The sequence below is a fragment of the Rhinoraja longicauda genome, chromosome 32 (genome assembly GCF_053455715.1).
Source record: "Rhinoraja longicauda isolate Sanriku21f chromosome 32, sRhiLon1.1, whole genome shotgun sequence".
Lineage (NCBI taxonomy): Eukaryota > Metazoa > Chordata > Chondrichthyes > Rajiformes > Arhynchobatidae > Rhinoraja > Rhinoraja longicauda.
Window position 1 is genome coordinate 6,114,416 of NC_135984.1, and position 17,979 is coordinate 6,132,394.

Below are 17,979 nucleotides of genomic sequence, written 5' to 3' on the forward strand. Positions count from 1 at the left end.
TTAATAACCTAATGTAATATTCAGCCTTTTATTTGTATTATAATTAACTCGATTAATAGCTTATAAGCAGAGGCAACACTATGAAGATGGACTGCTTTTAATAAGCAAAGGATTCCTACATTATACACACAGCATGATTTGACCTACCCTGCAAGAAAGACATTGAATTCAATAAGGCCTAAAAATAACTTGGAATGCTCTGGGGTACTGCAGTATATTTTAAAATGGTTGCATTAGTACAAATAGAAAAATAATCTTCCATTCTGCTCAAGAAATAAGCAATGCAGAGACTGATTTCTAGTGAAGCACAAGTAACAACTCAAAACAAATGACAAATGTATGTTATATTTTATTTTCCGTTTTCCAATATCTTCACTTGCAATCCATCCCAGAACCTGAAAAAGTCAGAGTAATAATCATATTCATATCTAGGAGGAAACGTGGGCTTTAATTCTATGTAGGTAATAATTGAGATTAATGTTCTACTAAATCTTAAGATAATAGCCAAGTTCATTTAACAGTATTCAATGAGGGCACCCTTGATAACAATATGCAAAATACGCACAAACCCTTACACCGGCCACAATTCAAATACAATGGCTGTATTTTTCCCTTGGTGTCACTTTCTTGCACTCATCTTAAATCAAAAAGTCTGCAGAATATATTCAGTGACTGATCCCAGTTTTCCAGCAATTCATCACCAGCTGCCTTCATCTGTCCCAAACAGCCCTCTCCTGGTTCTCAGCACTTCAGTGAAGGGAAACCAACCCTGCGTCAGTGCAGTCAAGTCCTATTAGGAGTTTGCATTTTTCAAGAAGATCATTCTAAATGTCTCACTTATAGGACAAACACGGGAGACCATGAACCCAGTAAACCTTTGCAGCAGCCCCTTGTTCATATCCTTCCTTATGTATGGGAATCACACCAGTAATATTCCAGCTGCAGTCTCACCAGAGCTCTATATAATCAGACCGTCTTAATTGGACAAGCCCTTTTTAAATATTGACCCGCTCTAGATTCTTCCACAGGATGAAACATAATCTCTGCTACCTGACCTGCATGTCAAATTGAATTTATATACAAGAACTCCCAGATCCCATTAAACACATGTGCCTTTCCTTTCAATGCAATAAGTAATTTTTGTGAGAGGTCCATGCAGACTCAAAGAACATAACATTTACCAGCGACAAGCTCAAAACCCAAGAAATTTGCCTTCAGACTAAAGCAAAGGGTAGGGAACAGAAAAGGTAGTCCGTTTGGGCACGCATTACCTGTTTATGCATCATCAACAACAGCAGCAGCAGCAGCAGTGGCGGCGACCGGGGCATCCCCTCCCTTGGTGTTCCGCGTGTAGATGACCTGCGCTCTGTGTTTGCACACCAGCTTGATCATCCCTACAAAACAGGAACATTATGAGAAATCCAGACCTGCAATACAAATCACTCCATTATCACTAATCAAAATCTTTAACAGCCTTGGTTTGAGATTGCACCTTGGGTCTTGAATCCACTCAGAACTACAGAGATGTAGAAGAAACTGATGCTTATCCCTCAGATGCAAAACTAAAGTTGGAGGTTGTACAATGGCTTTCCAATGAGGAAAAGGGGAATCAAAGATGAACCCCAGAATCCACAAATACCCATTAAACTAAGCAGAGGCTCTCTCGGTCGAGTGGATGACCAACAGCAGTGTATGATGGACAAAAATTGAGATACAAGGTGCTATCTCAGTGCAGCTTGTTCACAGTGCAGATTCTACCCCGAGTGCAAATTCCATTGCCCCTGGGACCATCTACTGAAAATCCCCCAAAATACCATGCAAAGCTTTAGGGCCCACAGCCCACTGGCACTGTTACTGGATAAGCGGATCTCTCATCAATGTATCCACCCCACAAACTTTTGACATTCAATTGTCCAAGCAGGGTTGGTACACAGCACAGATAAGGCCAAAAGGGAAGAGTGGATACAGAGATTACAAATCACTCAAAGGGAATTTGAAATTTTGCATTCACAATCAGGCCAGATTACTAACATTAATGGATGCACAAGTCACTATTTGCAAATAAGCAAGTTATTAACAGTGGACGTCTCTTCAGTGCAATACAGTGGCTTGTCATTCTGCCATCTACCCCCTCCCACTGCATCATATCACAAACATAGTCTTACACAAAAAGAGTGAAAGGTACAAGGGATGCAATTTACCCTTTGAAAGGAGCTCTTGAAGGGCAGCCCTGGCCAGAGAACCTCTGATCTTTAGTCTTTCAGAGACGACCGCAGGTGTGATTAGTTTGTAGTTGGGTACCTCTTTCAAGAGTTTCTCATAGGTGGCTTTGTCGAACAGGATCAGGTTGTTCAGCTTGTCTCTTACTTTTCCTTTTGACCACTTCTACTCAATAAAACAAGGATTGGAGTTAACAAGGTAAAACTGTGCTATTAACAAGTTTTCTATTTCAATTCAAGTATCAACAGAAAAGCCAGTACACATCTAAGGCAACATTGCCTCTATGACATCCAGCTACTAGAGTTCACGTTGATGCTTTCCATTACAACAGTAAATAGTTATCCCGCTGAACAGATGCAACAGCTCAAAGGTTATTCTTTTATGCTGCCTGCCCTACTGAATCATCCAATATTTTGTTTTTAGGATTGATTTAGCATTAAACAATAAAACTAGCCAAGGCTCTGCACTTTGCTAATATTTTGTAATTAACTGTACAAAACAGTTGGAGAGCAGGCATCCGCTAGTCCCAACTACAACATTGGTGTACCCCCATCCAGTTAACAGGAAGAGGTGAGGGCCATTCAGAACCACACACTAGCTCTGCCATTCTATAAGATCATGACCGATGTTTTACTTCAACATCACTTTGCAATACTAATCCCACATCCCTTTATGGACCCCTGCCTTGAATATATTCACCCTCCAGTCACCTTCTCAACTCTGACCTGAATGGACCCTTTAATGTAGACATTCCAGGCAGGAGTAACAAAGTTCCTGCATCTGCTCCATCAGGCCCCATAGTAACATTGCACAGTTCAACAAACCCAGCCATCAGTCTCTCATAATGGACACATTCCATGACATGGACTTCCTGGCAAATCTCCTCCAAGCTCCATCCAATGCAATCACGGCCTTTAGAGTGGTGACCAAAAATTCACCCAATGGCGACCTAATCATCTGACCTGCCACTCTATTGAGGACCTTATAAAAGTGCACAAAAACACCTTACCCTTCCTGATCTGTTTGTTACAGCCTCAAAAACAAGATGTATCTAACACAATTTCCAAAATCCCAAATTGACCTTGCCAATTGCACTATCCTGATCCAATGAATGGATTCCAGCGTGTTCCCCACTGCTGAAGGTGGCGGCAAGTAGTCAGTGGATATTGCAGAAGCTGTTTGCACAATACTGCACTTTTAACTGGAGATCTGAGAATGATTGAATTAACAAAAAACTGATCAAATAAGCTTCATTAAAGGAAGCATATTTTGCAAAAAGGCAATGTCCCCATAATGTCAATAAAACGGCAAGTAGCAGATCGATAAATCAGCAAAAAGGTGTAAATCACTCTGATCAAGATGGTAATGATACAACCCGCTATTGAAATATACTCAGCTTTGTTAGAATAAGCCACATGGCCTCCGAGCCAACACAATAAACCAAGATTCACCAAATGTACAATTGCTTGCCACAAGTAACACATTTTCTGGGGAAGGGTCGTTAAGTAAACCATTGGGACTATCGTGCTTATATTGCTGCTTTACATACAAACTTTTACATTTAAAAAAAAGATTAACATATCCTTTGGAATTTGGAGACAGCAGTTGCTGGAATCTTGAGTGAAAAAACAAACTGTTGGGGGAACTCAGCAGATCAGGCAGCATTAATGGAAGGAAATGGATGCATAATATTTTGCGTCAACTGTACATTTCCCTCCACAGGTGCTGCCTGATCGGAGTTTCTCCAGTACTTTTGTAACTATATATGTATATATACACACACACACTATAGAGATATGAGCTGACGAAATGTACCATGTGTCATTTAAAGAAAAACACCAGGTCCACCTTCTATTGCATTTGTTTCAAAATCAATTAAGATTCATTTTTCAGGGCTGTAACACAAGATCAATCCCACTCCACCTCAAACTCAATTTACTTGGGTGTTGACTTTTAAAATGCAGTCATCCAATTATTAGTGCTTAAAAATCCAATAATAAATGGAGATACTACGCCAAAATAAGCATCTGCAGAAAACAAACAAGTAACTGTTCAAACACTGACAAAATGCTGTAGTAACTCAGTGGGTCAGGCAGCATCTCTGGAGAAAATGGATAGGTGCCATTTTGCACCAGAACCCTTCGACAGACTGACACATGAACATATCAACTAATGCAAGCAAATAAATAAGAGTGCAGAATGGAGTGTTCAAATAGATCCTTTTGCACCCCAAGCCGCATTTTATATTAGTTTCTTCATTTCAATCGATACCAATTCCTTTGCTGTACATTGCAACGTAAAGCAAGATACATTTAAGGCACACCTTCTTCTTGGCCTTGCCTCCAGTCTTGTTCACTGGATCTTTGTCCTTTTTGCCCCCTTTACTTCCATCTTTCTTCTTCTTGTCATCTTTAGGAGGCTATAAACAAAAACAGTTCTTTATTTTCATTTACCTGTAATATTTATTTTCAAAACCAGTGCTTCCAAACAGTTAACCTAACCAGGTGGAAGTCCAACCAGTGCCACTGCATGCTGATCTGGGCCACGACATCGGGTCTGCGTCTTGAATCAATCTCGGTGTTTAAAAAATAGAATTGCAGGAGGGGAAAGCCAAGCCTTCACCTCCTTGTGGGGTTGGCTCCCACATTATTCGCCATAAAGGCCTGGCCACTATCTCAGTCCTTGTGCCTTGAACCCACTCTCTCTTCCCCCTCACAATCTGATCATGGCCCGCTGTTGCTTCTTACACCAGAGACGATCAGGGCATTTTGTGCAACTCTCCCTGTGAGAGCCGGAGTAACTCCGCGGGTCAAATGGCATCTCTGGAATAGGTGACGTGTCCAGACCCTCCTTCAGACTGCCTGCTGTGATAACCCCCGGGCCGGGCAGTCACTGTCACTGGGTGCCGGGGCTGCAGGGAGCACTGGTGGGCGGCTAGGCCCTGAAGCCCGGCCTTGGCTGCAGCCCGGCCCCGAGACATCATCCAGCCGGCGCTCCCGTGTCTGGTGGTCCAGCCCAGAGGCAGAGCCACCCCGGCGCTCCCTCACCCCCCACCCCGGCGCTCCCTCACCCCCCACCCCGGCGCTCCCTCACTACCGCGGCGATCCCTCACTACCGCGGCGATCCCTCACTACCCGGCGCTCCCTCACCCCACCCACCCCGGCGCTCCCTCACCCCACCCACCCCGGCGCTCCCTCACCCCACCCACCCCGGCGCTCCCTCACCCCACCCACGCCGGCGCTCCCTCACCCCCGGCGCACCCTCACTACCCGCGGCGCTCCCTCACCATGCTGCCGCTTTCAAGATGTCGGAGGCGAAAGGAAGAGCCCGTGCGCCTTCAGCCCAGGAAACCCCAGCGCCGCCCGGCCGCTTCCGGTCGGCGGCGCGGAACGGCGCCCCCCGCCGGCTGCCGCGCGCACAACACAACACAACCTCCTCCCGCTCTATCTAGCTCTCTCTTGAATGCATTCAGAGAATTGGCCTCCTCACTGCCTTCTGAGGCAGAGAATTCCACAGATTCACAACTCTCTGACTGAAAAGGGTTTTCCTCATCTCCGTTCTAAATGGCCTACCCCATATTCTTAAACTGTGGACCCTTGTTCTGGACTCCCCCAACATTGGGAACATGTTTCCTGCCTCTAACGTGTCCAACCCCTTAATAATGGAATCTCCCCTCCCTGACTCTCAGGCTGAAGGGTCCCGACCTGAAACATCACCCATTCCTCTCCATGGCATAGATGGTGCCTGTCCCGCTGAGTTACTCCAGCATAAGGTCATAAGGATTAGTAGGATTTAGGCCATTCGGCCCATCTGCCATTCAATCATGGCTGATCTATCTCTCTCTCCTCCTAACCCCATTCTCCGGTCTTCTCCCCTTAATCTCTGACACCAACACTAATCAAGAATGTAATTTTTGATTTGATTGTCAGATTTGATTTGTGTCTATCTTCGGTGCAAACCATCATCTGCAGTTCCTTCTTACACAATGAACCATTCTACATTTTCTTTTTTTCTACATTTTCTACATTTACACATCTTGCCGCTCCACTGCGAATTCTCCTCAAGGTATGTCTACTTTGAAGAAGTTCTCATCCTCTCTTCGACGAGTTCAGCAACATGCAATCTCACTACTGCTCCCCCTCTGTGATTCCTCCTGCCCTCCAACTCTATGAAATGCCTTCTCTCCAGAGATGCTGCCTGACCCTCTGAGTTACTCCAAATTTGTGGAAGGATATTCTTGCTATTGAGGGCGTGCAGCGTAGGTTTACTAGGTTAATTCCCGGAATGGCGGGACTGTCATATGTTGAAAGACTGGAGCGGCTAGGCTTATATACACTGGAATTTAGAAGAATGAGAGGGGATCTTATCGAAACATATAAGATTATTAAGGGGTTGGACACGCTAGAGGCAGGAAACATGTTCCCAATGTTGGGGGAGTCCAGAACCAGGGGCCACAGTTTAAGAATATGGGGTAGGCCATTTAGAACGGAGATGAGGATACATTTTTTCAGTCAGAGAGTTGTGAATCTGTGGAATTCACTGCCTCAGAAGGCAGTGGAGGCCAATTCTCTGAATGCATTCAAGAGAGAGTTGGATAGAGCTCTTAAGGATAGCGGAGTCAGGGGGTATGGGGAGAAGGCAGGAACGGGGTACTGACTGAGAATGATCAGCCATGATCACATTGAATGGCGGTGTTGGCTCGAAGGGCCGAATGGCCTCCTCCTGCACCTATTGTCTATTGTCTATTCTAAGACCAAATCTGTTGTAAATCTGTGGAATTCTCTGCCTCAGAAGGCAGTGGAGGCCAATTCTCTGAATGCATTCAAGAGAGAGTTGGATAGAGCTCTTAAGGATAGCGGAGTCAGGGGGTATGGGGAGAAGTCAGGAACGGGGTACTGGTTGAGAATGATCAGCCATGATCACATTGAATGGCGATGCTGGCTCGAAGGGCCGAATGGCCTCCTCCTGCACCTATTGTCTAATTTGTGTCTACCTACATTTTTATTTGATCACTATCTGCTTTGATCTGTCGTTTTCGCACCTTGCCCTTCCACATCTCTAGTTTCCTTCCCCTCCCCCTGACTCTCAGTCTGAAGAAGGGTCTCTCGACCCAAAACATCACCCATTCCCTCTCTCCAGAGATGCTGCCTGTCCTGCTGAGTTACTCTAGCACTTTGTGTCTGGTCTGTGAGGTAGACTACATTTCCCAGACGGCCGTGGGGAGGGAGGGAGGGAGCGGGCGGCCATGGTGGTGTTCAGTGTGTACGTGGTGAACAAAGCCGGTGGCTTGGTCTACCAGCATGACAATTACTCGCCCCGCACCGACGTGGAGAAGACCTTCAGCTATCCCTTGGACCTGGTGCTGAAGGTGTACGACGAGCGGGTGGTGGTGTCTTTCGGACAGAGGGATGGCATCAAAGGTGAGGCCGGGCCGGGCGGCGGAGCGTGGGCGGCGGCTCCTGATACCAGGAAACGCCGCGGTCAGCCTGGGGCCTAGGCCTCACCTGTCGCTGAAACAGACACAAAACCATGGAGTAACCCAGAGGGTCAGGCAGCATCTCTGGAGAGAAGGAATGGGAACAGTGTAGGATAAGAAAATAACTGCAGATGCTGGTACAAAATCGAAGGTATTTATTCACAAAATGCTGGAGTAACTCAGCAGGTCAGGCAGCTGACCTGGAATGGTCCCATTGCTTCTCTCCTGAGATGCTGCCTGACCTGCCTGAGTTACTCCAGCATTTTGTGAATAAATACCTTGGAATAGTGTAGGAAGGAACTGCAGATGCTGGTTTAAATAGTAGACACAAAACCAACTCAGTGGGTCAGACAGCATCTCTGGAGAGAAGGAACAGCAATAGACATAGATAGTGTAAGAAGGAACTGCAGATGCTGGTTTAAATAGTAGACACAAAACTATGGAGTAACTCAGCGGGTCAGGCAGCATCTCTGGAGAAAAGGAATTGGAATAGTGTAGGAAGGAACTGCAGATGTAGGTTTAATTAGAAGATTGACACAAAACCATGGTCCAGTAACTCAGGGTCAGACAGCATCTCTGGAGAAAAGGAACAGGAATAGTGTAGGAAGGAACTGCAGATGCTGGTTTAATTAGTAGACACAAAACCATGGAGTAACTCAGAGGGTCAGACAACATCTCTGGAGAGAAGGAATGGGATTAGTGTAAACTCCCTAGCGTTTGAGGCCCTCTGTGAACTGTTTATGTATGTGCTGTTATGTTTGTGTGCCATTGTTTGTTCGTTCTTAGTACCTGAACTGATGTACAGCACTTTGGTCAACGTGGGTTGTTTTTAAATGTGCTTTACAAATAAAATTGACTTGACTTGACTAGGAAGGAACTGCAGATGCTGGTTTAATTAGAAGATAGACACAGTTTAAGACTATGGGGTAGGCCATTTAGAACGGAGATGAGGAAAAACTTTTTCAGTCAGAGAGTTGTGAATCTGTGGAATTCTTTGCCTCAGAAGGCAGTGGAGGCCGATTATCTGAATGCATTCAAGAGAGAGCTAGATAGAGCTCATAAGGATAGCGGAGTCAGGGGGTATGGGGAGAAGGCAGGAACGGGGTACTGATTGAGAATGATCAGCCATGATCACATTGAATGGCGGTGCTGGCTCGAAGGGCCGAATGGCCTACTCCTGCACCTATTGTCTATAAAAAGCTGGAGTAACTCAGCGGGTCAGACAGCATCTCTGGAGAGAAGGAATAGGAATAGTGTAGCAAGGAACTGCAGATGCTGGTTTAAATAGTAGACACAAAACCATGGAGTAACTCAGCGGGTCAGACAGCATCTCTGGAGAGAGGGAATAGGCGTCTCGACCCAAAAACTCAACTATTTCTTTTCTCCAGAGATACTGTCTGACCCGCTGGGTTACTCCAGCCTTTTTGTGTCTACTATTTAAACCAGCATCTGCAGTTCCTTCCTACACTATTCCTTTTCTCCGTAGATGCTGTCTGACCTGCTGAGTTACTTCAGCACTTTGTGTCTATCCTAGCCGAACCTAGACCAGACCCAACCCCTGGGTGGTTAAACTAATTTCAGAATCTGGGAAGCGCTGGAAGTTCAAGGTTCTGCAGCCACTTTAAAGTTGCCAGGTGTGTAGGAAGGAACTGCAGATGCTGGTTTAAACCGAAGATAAATGCAAAATGCTGGTGTAATTTAGCGGGACATGCAGCATCTCTGGAGAGAAGGAATGGGTGACCCTTTGGGTCAAGACGCCTATTCCTTTTCTCCAGAGTTGCTGTCTGACCCGCTGAGTTACTCCGTGGTTTTGTGTCTGTTTCAGGAACAGGTGAGGCTAGGCCCAGGCTGACCCTTCTTCAGACTGGGAGTCAAGGGAGAGGGAAATTAGAGATAAAGATGGTTGACAAAAAATATGTAAGGTGTCTAAATAACAGGTCAAAGCAGACGATGATCAAGGAAATGTAGAATGCTTCATTGCTGGTTTAAAATGAAGATAAACACAAAATGCTGGAGCAGGACAGTTAGCATCTCTGAAGAGAAGGAATATGATGTTTCGGTCGAGACCCTTCTTCAGGCTGTGATTCAGGGGAGAGGAAAACGAGAGATATGGAAGGGTGAAGTGGGAAAAAGACAGACCAAAGGGGATGATGATCAAGGAAATGTAGAATGGTTCATTATTAGGGAGGGGAAGGTGACATGGGGCCATACAATCAGTAATATTTAATGAGGACAAAACTAGTCGGAGAACTAGGGTGGGGGAGCGATGGAGAGAGAAGAAAATCAAGGGTTACTTAAAGTGAGAGAAATCAATTTTCATACCACTGGGTTGTAAGCTGCCCAAGTGAAATCTGAGGTGCTGTTCCTCCAATTTGCGTTTGGCCTCACTCTGACAGTGGAGGAGGGCCAGGACAGAAAGGTCAGTGTGGCAATGGGAGGGGGAGTTAAAATGGCCATGGCTTCCACAGAAGGGGCAGTGAAACTGAGGGAATGGTCAGACAACGTTTCGGGTTGTGTCCTTCGGACTGATGGATTAGGGGAAGAAAATCTTTTCTGGCTTTCACCCCTTAAGTCTTCACAATAGGTGCCAACCCGCCATGTATTCTGTGGATTCCCATCACAGATGCTGCTTGACCTGCTGAGTTCCTCCAGCACTATATGTTTTGATTCACAATGAGTGCTCATGTCCACTTTTTGGGTGATGGAGTTTCATTTTTACCTTTTTCTTGTTTCCCTCAGTTGGATATGCAGTGCTTTCAGTCAATGGCATGGATGTAAATGGAAGGTACATGACTGAGAACAGAGATGTGCTGGAGTATCTGAACACCTCTTTTAATTACCCTTTGGCAATTCGGTTTGGACGCCCTCGTTTGACATCCAATGAGAAATTAATGCTGGCCTCCATGTTTCACTCGTAAGTTTAATGTCAGGAAAAAAAACTTAACTGTACAGGATTGATTATAAATCTTGATGTACTTTGTTATTGCTCTTAAGTGCTCTATTGTGTTTCAACCGAAAAAGACCCTCCTAGGTCATATTCTAAAGTTGCGCCAAGCATTTTTTTTTTAAAGGCGCTGGAAGACTAAAAATGGAACTGATATAATTAAAAGGGATTTGACAGTGGAAGTAGGGAAGAGGTGAAGAATCCCTTATTATATAAACAAAAAAAAACAGGGATGTAATGCTCTGACTTTACAACGCACTGGTCAGACCGCAGTTGGTGTAATGTGAGCAGGTTTGGACCCATATCTGAGGAAGGATGTGCTGGCATTGGAGAGGAGCCAGAGGAGATTTACGAGAATAGTCCCAAGGATGATTGGGTTAATGTACGATGAGTGTTTGATGGCACTGGGCTTCAACTCGCTGGGGTTTAGAAGGATGAGGAAGAACCTCATTGAAATTTACTGAATAGTGATTGACCTGGGTTGAGTGGATGTGGGGAGGATGTTTCCACTAGTGGGAGAGTCAAGGACCCGAAGGCATAGCCTCAGAATAAAAGGATGTACCTCTAGAAAGAAGATGAAGAGGAATTTCTTTCGCAGAAGGTGGTGAATCTGGAATTTATTGCCAACAGATGGCTGTGGAGGCCAAGTCATTGGGTATTTTTAAGATGGAGAATGACAGATTCTTGATCAGTAAGGGTGTCAAGGGTTATGGGGAGAAGACAGGAGAATCGGGTTGAGAGGGAAAGATACTGTAGATCAGCCATGATTGAATGGCAGAGTCGCCTTGATGGGCTGAATGGCCTAATTTTGTTCTTATAATATATGAACATGAAAATTGGGGAATAAGGAAATGGCAGTTAAATAAAGCAAATATTCTGTCCCTCTTTGCAGATGAAACAGAAAATCACTTGAATATGAAACAAATCAAAATCTCAAAGAAATTATCATTAGAAAAAAAAATATTTGAAAAAGTTATGGAAGGCAATAACTCTTCAGGACCTGTTAATCTCATTTTAATGTATTTGAAAGAGGTGTCTGTGGAGAGATAAGATACACTGGTTGTTATTTTCCAAAGTTACTTAGATCCTGGAATGGTTAGTCTGACATCAGTAGTAGGGAAAATGCTGGAATCTATTAATGAGTGGTCATGGAACTTTTAGAAAATGGGTCAAATAACGATGGATTTTTGAAAGTGAGATTGCCATACAGTGCCAGAGACCCGGGTTCGATCCTGACCTCAGATGCTGTCTGTGTGGAGTTTGTATGATCTCCCTGTGTGACCGTGCTATATCTCTGAACTAAATTGTTAGATTTTCTGGAGTGTCCGTGTAGATAAAAAGTTAAGGGCTTATCCCACTTAGGCGATTTTTTTGGCGACTGCCGGCGACTGTCAAAGTTGTAGCAGATCGCCAAAATTTTCTTTTACCCGACGACAATGACCACGACAATGCCGAGTCAGGTCGAGATTACACCGTCTTCGGAAACATCGCGAAAATTCACACGCTGTCAATGCTTCTCCGGCATCCTGATTTTCGCTGAAATCACTGACAAGTCGGTAAGTACTTGAGAGTTTTGAACTATAACACCTTGTATGGGTTACTTAAAAACCAAGCTTCACTGTAACAAGGCATAAACTGGATTTACTTCCAGTTTACTAATAGCTGTATTAAAAAAAAAAATTTAAAAAGTGGTTATGTGGATTTTTGTGAAAAGTGTGTGGGCATTCTTTGAAAATGTAAGGGAGATGCATATCTGGTTTCTGGGTTGCATATCTGGGTTTGGAGCCCACTTTAAATGTAATGGCTGATGGCCATAAACATCGCGAAAATTCCCACGCTTACCTGACTGTCAAACTGTCGCCTCCAATCTACCTGTCAAATGTCCTGACGGTAAATAAATTGTTTAAACACAACAATTTTATGGTATTTTGAAATGACTTTACTTATTTTAATATTATGTGCTTCTAAATGCATCTTAAGAGAACCTAGCAAACCTGGGGACAGCATGCGACAGCGCCCGCAATAAGCAACGATACCGGGCGACAAGCCAGCTGTCGCCGAGAAATTTCAAGCGGATGATTTCTCAGCGACGCGCCGAGATCCACTACGATTTTTGGAAGACTCCTCATGATCATGCCCGCGACACCCTGGCGAACTGTCGGCGACAGCCTAGTCCCCGGCAGTCGCCTTAAAATTGCCTGAGTGGGACAGGCCCTTTAACCAAATGTCAGCAGATCAATTTCATTTTTGAAAAATTTGTTGTTTTTTAAAAAAAGTTGTAACTAGCAGTACAGGTGGTATTTGGACTCTCAGAAGGTTTTTAATAAGGTCTGACTTATAACATTAAAGAGGTAATGTTAGGACACAACGCTTTGGCGGTGATATACTGAAGTGAACTTGGGTAGAAAACAGGTACTAGGACTAAAAATAATCAGGTTATTTTTGGCTTGAATTTGTGATTAATGAGAGGCTGTAGGCATTCGTACCTGATACAAGATCCCCCGCTGCTCACAAACTACATCAACGATGTAGATGTGGGGTTTAGTGTAATCCGTCCCCCCCCCCTGCACTGCAGGAAGGGGTGGGTGGGGATTATGTTCCTAGAAAGTAGCTGCATCATTATTCTCCATACCACAAAACCGCATCATCTGCATCTGCATCAAGAACGAAAAAGTATTAATTCATTTACTTTAAAAATGTTCTCACATAGTGCCCAAAAGTGCATTTTATTATTCAAGAGAGAGTTAGATATAACTCTTAGGACTAACAGAATCAAGGGATATGGGGAGAAAGCAGGAACGGGATACTGATTTTGGATGATCAGCCATGATCATATTGAATGGAGGTGCTGACTCGAAATGCCAAATAGCCTACTCTTGCACCTATTTTGTATGTTTCTGTTTATTCCATATCTCCAATTTTTAAGTGGTGGTATGTGAATTCTGTTGGGCCCAATTTCAAAGACCCGAACATGTCTGAAATGTTGATCTAATTTTTCACAAAATAAAAAGCTTCTGACATTTTGTCAACTTTCCATCTATGTGGGTAATCCAGAAAATCCACTCATTTTGTTCTGAGATACAGCATGGTCACACAGGGAGAAGTACAAACTCCACACAGACAGCACCCGAGGTCAGGATAGATCCCGGGTCTCTACCAACTGCCCCATTGTGCTGCTATTCTTGTCCGTGTACAGACTGGCTGAGAGTCTGTATGTCCCAAGGGAGAAAATTACCAGACCCATCACAATCAGTGTTTAGTAATTAAATATTAGATGCACAATGTTTAACAACATATTTTGTCATTAATGCTATCAGTACTGGTAGAAATATGCTCTGCTTTTTTGTGTGTGGGAGGGGAGGTTTTTGGAAGGATTCTAATAATTAACACACTTAAGTCACAAATTGACTATTTTATTTATGTTCTCAGGTTGTTTGCAATTGGTTCCCAGTTGTCTCCGGAGCCTGGAAGTTCTGGGATTGAAGTACTAGAAACAGACACTTTCAAGCTGCATTGCTTTCAAACCCTAACAGGTGAATAGCATGGTGTTTATATTAACGCTCTGTTTAATGCTTCAGATTTCTTCATCCATGCCCCTTTCTCCCCATAACACATAAATTTTTCATTGTTGGGATAGCGCGTCCATTTTGTTATCTCTATATTCACGGTGGTCAATGATGCAGATAGTTTTAACAATCCGTTGGAAACCATTTCTCGCCGGTAGGAGGGTTGGTAACCAAATCTAGGTCATGGGTGCTGGCGGTCGAGGATTGGGCTGGCGGAGGGTGCTGGCGGTCGGACGGGCCACGTGGGTGCTGGTAGTTGCACGCTCTGCCGAGAACAAGGAGGGACACAGTGTGGGGGAGAGATGGGAGCGGCGCGAGAACAAAGGAGAACCCGGCATGGGGGTGCACTGAACAAAGAGAGGGACCCAGTGTGGAGACGGGGGGGGAGGGGGGGTGGCGCAAGAACAAAGGAGAACCCAGCTTGGGGGTGCACTGAGAACAAAGAGGGACCCATTGGGGAATAAATGAAATGCTTTGTAACATTGTTGGCGCCCTACATGTGGTGACTCTTTGCATACTTTGGGTATGTAAAACAAAGAATCTCACTGTGACGTGCCGCATGTGATAATAAAGTAAATAGTATAATCCATTCATCCAGGTGACTCTGACTGAAGGAGTCGGGAAGTTTGGGACGAAGGCGAGGCCCTCGGAATCATTTTGGGGCTGAGGTGTTTTGGTTGCAAAGTTAAGTCGGAGAAATTGGGACTTTGCTCCTTGGAACAGAGGATGGGGAGAGGATTTGATACAGGATGTACAGGATCGTGACTGGGATGACAGCGAGAAGCTGTTCCGCTTTGGCAGAGGACGTATTTAACGTGATCGAGGTGTGGTGGGTGTTGCTGCGAGAAAAATGCTTCTTGCCAAATGAATGGTTATGACCTGGACCATTCTGGAGGCTGTGGGGAAGATCAGAGGGTGAGGATTAAACAAAAAGCTCTGTTACAGAGTGGGCACAGGATGGAAGGTTTCTCCTTTTGCGTCATTCTATGGTTGTGTTTTTCCACTGAAAAGTTCTGTCATTACTGACTTTCAATAAAATAACCTCATTGTCCTTGAGCAATTTTCAGAAGGTTTACCGCTGAAGCTTCTCTTTATGTGATGTGCATTTATTCTCGTTTTTTTCATTAAAGGAATTAAGTTCATTGTGTTGGCCGACCCTCGACAAGCTGGGATTGATTCCCTCCTCCGGAAGATTTACGAAATTTATTCGGACTATGCTCTTAAAAACCCGTTCTACTCTCTTGAGATGCCAATCAGGTGGGTCTCTGAGGAGGGATCATGAACCTACAGGTTTTATTTCAGCTCAGAGGGAATGACTCTGCACTGTGAAGTGTTGCGATAGATTGAAACCTAAAAGGACACTAAGTGCTGGATTAACTCAGCAGGCCAGACAGCATCGCTGGAGAACATGGATAGGTGGCGTTTTGGGTTGGGACCCTTCCTCAGTCCCTTATGTCTGAAGAAGGGTCCCGACCAGAAATGTCACCTATCCACGTTCTCCTAAGATGCTGCCTGACCTGCTGAGTTACTCCAGCACTTTGTGTCCTTTTGTGCAAACCAGCATCTGCAGTCCCTTGTTTCTAGATTCAAACCTGAACTTTATTCAGCGGGTCAGACAGCGTCTGTGGAGGGAATGGACAGACAGCACTTCAGGCCGCGACTCTTCTGCAGACTCCAGTAATTCAGGTTGTGATCCTTCTTCAGACAGATGCTGCCTGACCCGCTGAGTTCCTCCTGCAATTTGTGTTTTGCTCAATATTTCAGCATCTGCAGTTTCATGTCTCATTCATTCTATTCCGTCAGCCTCCTCAACAGCTGCTTTAATTATAAAGTAGCTAACAGCTTCAGGGACACTGCAGATGCTGGGGTAGACATTCACCTAGCTCAGTTCCAAAATAGTGCAGGATCACCGATCATTAGATTCACTGCTTTTCCTTGCCACATTTGTTCCTTTCACTTTTCCATCTGCTCTCATGTTATTCGCACACAGTATTATTTAAAGACTCTTTGATCTGTGAAGGAACTCCGCTCAAAAATCTGATGTCCTGAAGAAAATACTGTTGCTGTCGGTACACATTTAGGCAATTGTGTATGTTATTGCAATTGTGTTCATTGACTTCATAGAGTTATACAGCGTGGAAACAGGCCCTTCGGCCTAACTTGCCACACCAACCAACATGTCCCATCTACACTAGTCACACCTGCCTGTGCTTGGCTCGTATCTAAATCTGTCCTATCCATGCACCTGTCTAAATGCTTCTTAAATGTTGCGATAGTACCTGCCTCAGCTACCTCCTCCGGCAGCTCATTCCATACGCCACCCTTTGTATGAAAAAGTTACCCCTCGGGTTCCTATTATATCTTCCCCCCCTCCCCACCTCACTTTAAAACTATGTCCTCCGGTTCTCGATTCCCCTACACTGGGCAAGTGACTGTGTGTTCTTGAGACAATGGGACCATTGTTTTTGTAAAGTATCGGGAGATGTTATTTATTCTTTTCATCACAATAGTTTGAGATTGATGGATGTAAACAAAATATCCACTCGCCGTGTGGTGGCCTCCAATTAATGTTTGTGCAGAACATTCTGCAAGGGGTATTTTGGGTGTAGATGAATGCTAGACCCTCCAAGCTTCAAGGAACATCCAAAGTGTTCCTGGTCAAGGATATGGGTCACAGTTCCGGGACACAGGTCCTTGGTTATCAGGGCCCACAGGAAGATCTAGATGAAGAAAGTGACAATTAAAACACTTGACAAACCTAAATGTTTTAAAATCTGTATTGCTGATGTATTCCTTCATATGTTAATTGTAAGGATCTGGGTGTCACCAGCATTTATTACCCATCCCTAATTGAGTTCATGAGTTTTTAGGAGCAGAATTGGCGCCATTCGGCCCATCATGTCTACTCCACCATTCATTTGACCTGGAGAAGGTGTGGGGGACCCATTGTCCTCAACCACTGCATTCCAAGTGTAAGGCAGACTGCAATGGTGCTGCATCAGTGTACTTGGCAGTACAAGGGTGGCACGGTGGCGCAGCGGTAGAGTTGCTGCTTTAAAGCGAATGCAGCACCGGAAACTCGGGTTCGATCCTGACTACGGGCGCCGCCTGTACGGAGTTTGTACGTTCTCCCCGTGGATGCTGGTTTGCCAAGGAAAGGCACAAAATTCTGGTGACTCAGCGGGTCAAGCAGCATCCCTGGAGAACATGGGATAGGTGACTTTTTGAGATGGAACCCATCTTCAGAATCAGTCTAAAGAAAGGTCCCGAGCCAAAATGTCACCTATCCGTGCTCTCCAGAGATGCTGCCTGACCCGCTGAGTCACTTCAGAATTTTGTGTCTCTCCTCCCGTTAGTGATTATTTCACCCCTCTTCTTGGTTGTGGACTATTGTTATAAACCATGGTGCAATTGTGCAATTTAGAACACAACCTTTCCTGCTTAACTGCTTTGTTTTTTATCTGCAGGTGCGATCTCTTTGAACAGAATTTGAAAGTGGCTTTGGAAGTAGCAGAAAAAGCTGGAACAATTGGCACAACATCTTGACCCCCAGCTGTCAGGCTGTAATCTCTTCAGAGGGTTACATTGGGCTTTGGGTTACTTTGCATTCAGTAGTACTGGGCTAGGAAACTGAATACAGTAAATTGTAATTTGATGCAAGTGGGAAATGTACATAGGAAATAAATGCACTGTAAGCATCTGATCACTTTGTTCTTTCAACTCATCATTAGACACGGGTGCGGTGCCAGATGCCTGCAGGGTGCCTAATGTGC

At 44.7% G+C, this 17,979-nt stretch overlaps 2 protein-coding genes across 3 annotated transcripts in view; one reads left to right on the plus strand and one right to left on the minus strand.

Annotated features, from left to right (window-relative positions):
- Nucleotides 1–333: 333 nt before the first annotated feature.
- rps25 (ribosomal protein S25) overlaps nucleotides 334–17,979 on the minus strand; it is a 244,761-nt gene continuing 227,115 nt past the window's right edge. The window contains exons 1-5 of one of the 2 annotated variants that reach the window (XM_078426888.1): nucleotides 5,507–5,618; nucleotides 4,544–4,639; nucleotides 2,202–2,385; nucleotides 1,272–1,394; nucleotides 334–395 (exon numbers count right to left, since the gene is read on the minus strand). In XM_078426888.1, coding sequence (XP_078283014.1) covers nucleotides 1,276–1,394; nucleotides 2,202–2,385; nucleotides 4,544–4,639; nucleotides 5,507–5,509 — 402 coding nt within the window. In that variant the 5' untranslated portion in view covers nucleotides 5,510–5,618 and the 3' untranslated portion in view covers nucleotides 334–395; nucleotides 1,272–1,275. Of the gene's footprint in view, nucleotides 396–1,271; nucleotides 1,395–2,201; nucleotides 2,386–4,543; nucleotides 4,640–5,506; nucleotides 5,619–17,979 lie in introns of those variants that run through there. The other variant, XM_078426889.1, reaches the window with a different exon arrangement.
- trappc4 (trafficking protein particle complex subunit 4) lies at nucleotides 7,454–17,909 on the plus strand. The gene is made up of 5 exons (XM_078426759.1): nucleotides 7,454–7,640; nucleotides 10,436–10,610; nucleotides 14,070–14,173; nucleotides 15,337–15,463; nucleotides 17,674–17,909. Exons 1-5 carry the CDS (start codon nucleotides 7,466–7,468, stop codon nucleotides 17,750–17,752), a joined length of 660 nt encoding a protein of 219 aa, XP_078282885.1. The 5' UTR covers nucleotides 7,454–7,465; the 3' UTR covers nucleotides 17,753–17,909.

Excerpts from the sequence above, each read along its gene's own strand:
- trappc4 (XM_078426759.1), top strand. The coding sequence starts at position 7,466 with ATGGTGGTGTTCAGTGTGTACGTGGTGAACAAAGCCGGTGGCTTGGTC. Across the intron at positions 14,174-15,336 it reads TTGCTTTCAAACCCTAACAG|GAATTAAGTTCATTGTGTTG; the intron begins GTGAATAGCATG and ends TTTTCATTAAAG. Across the intron at positions 15,464-17,673 it reads TCTCTTGAGATGCCAATCAG|GTGCGATCTCTTTGAACAGA; the intron begins GTGGGTCTCTGA and ends TTTTATCTGCAG.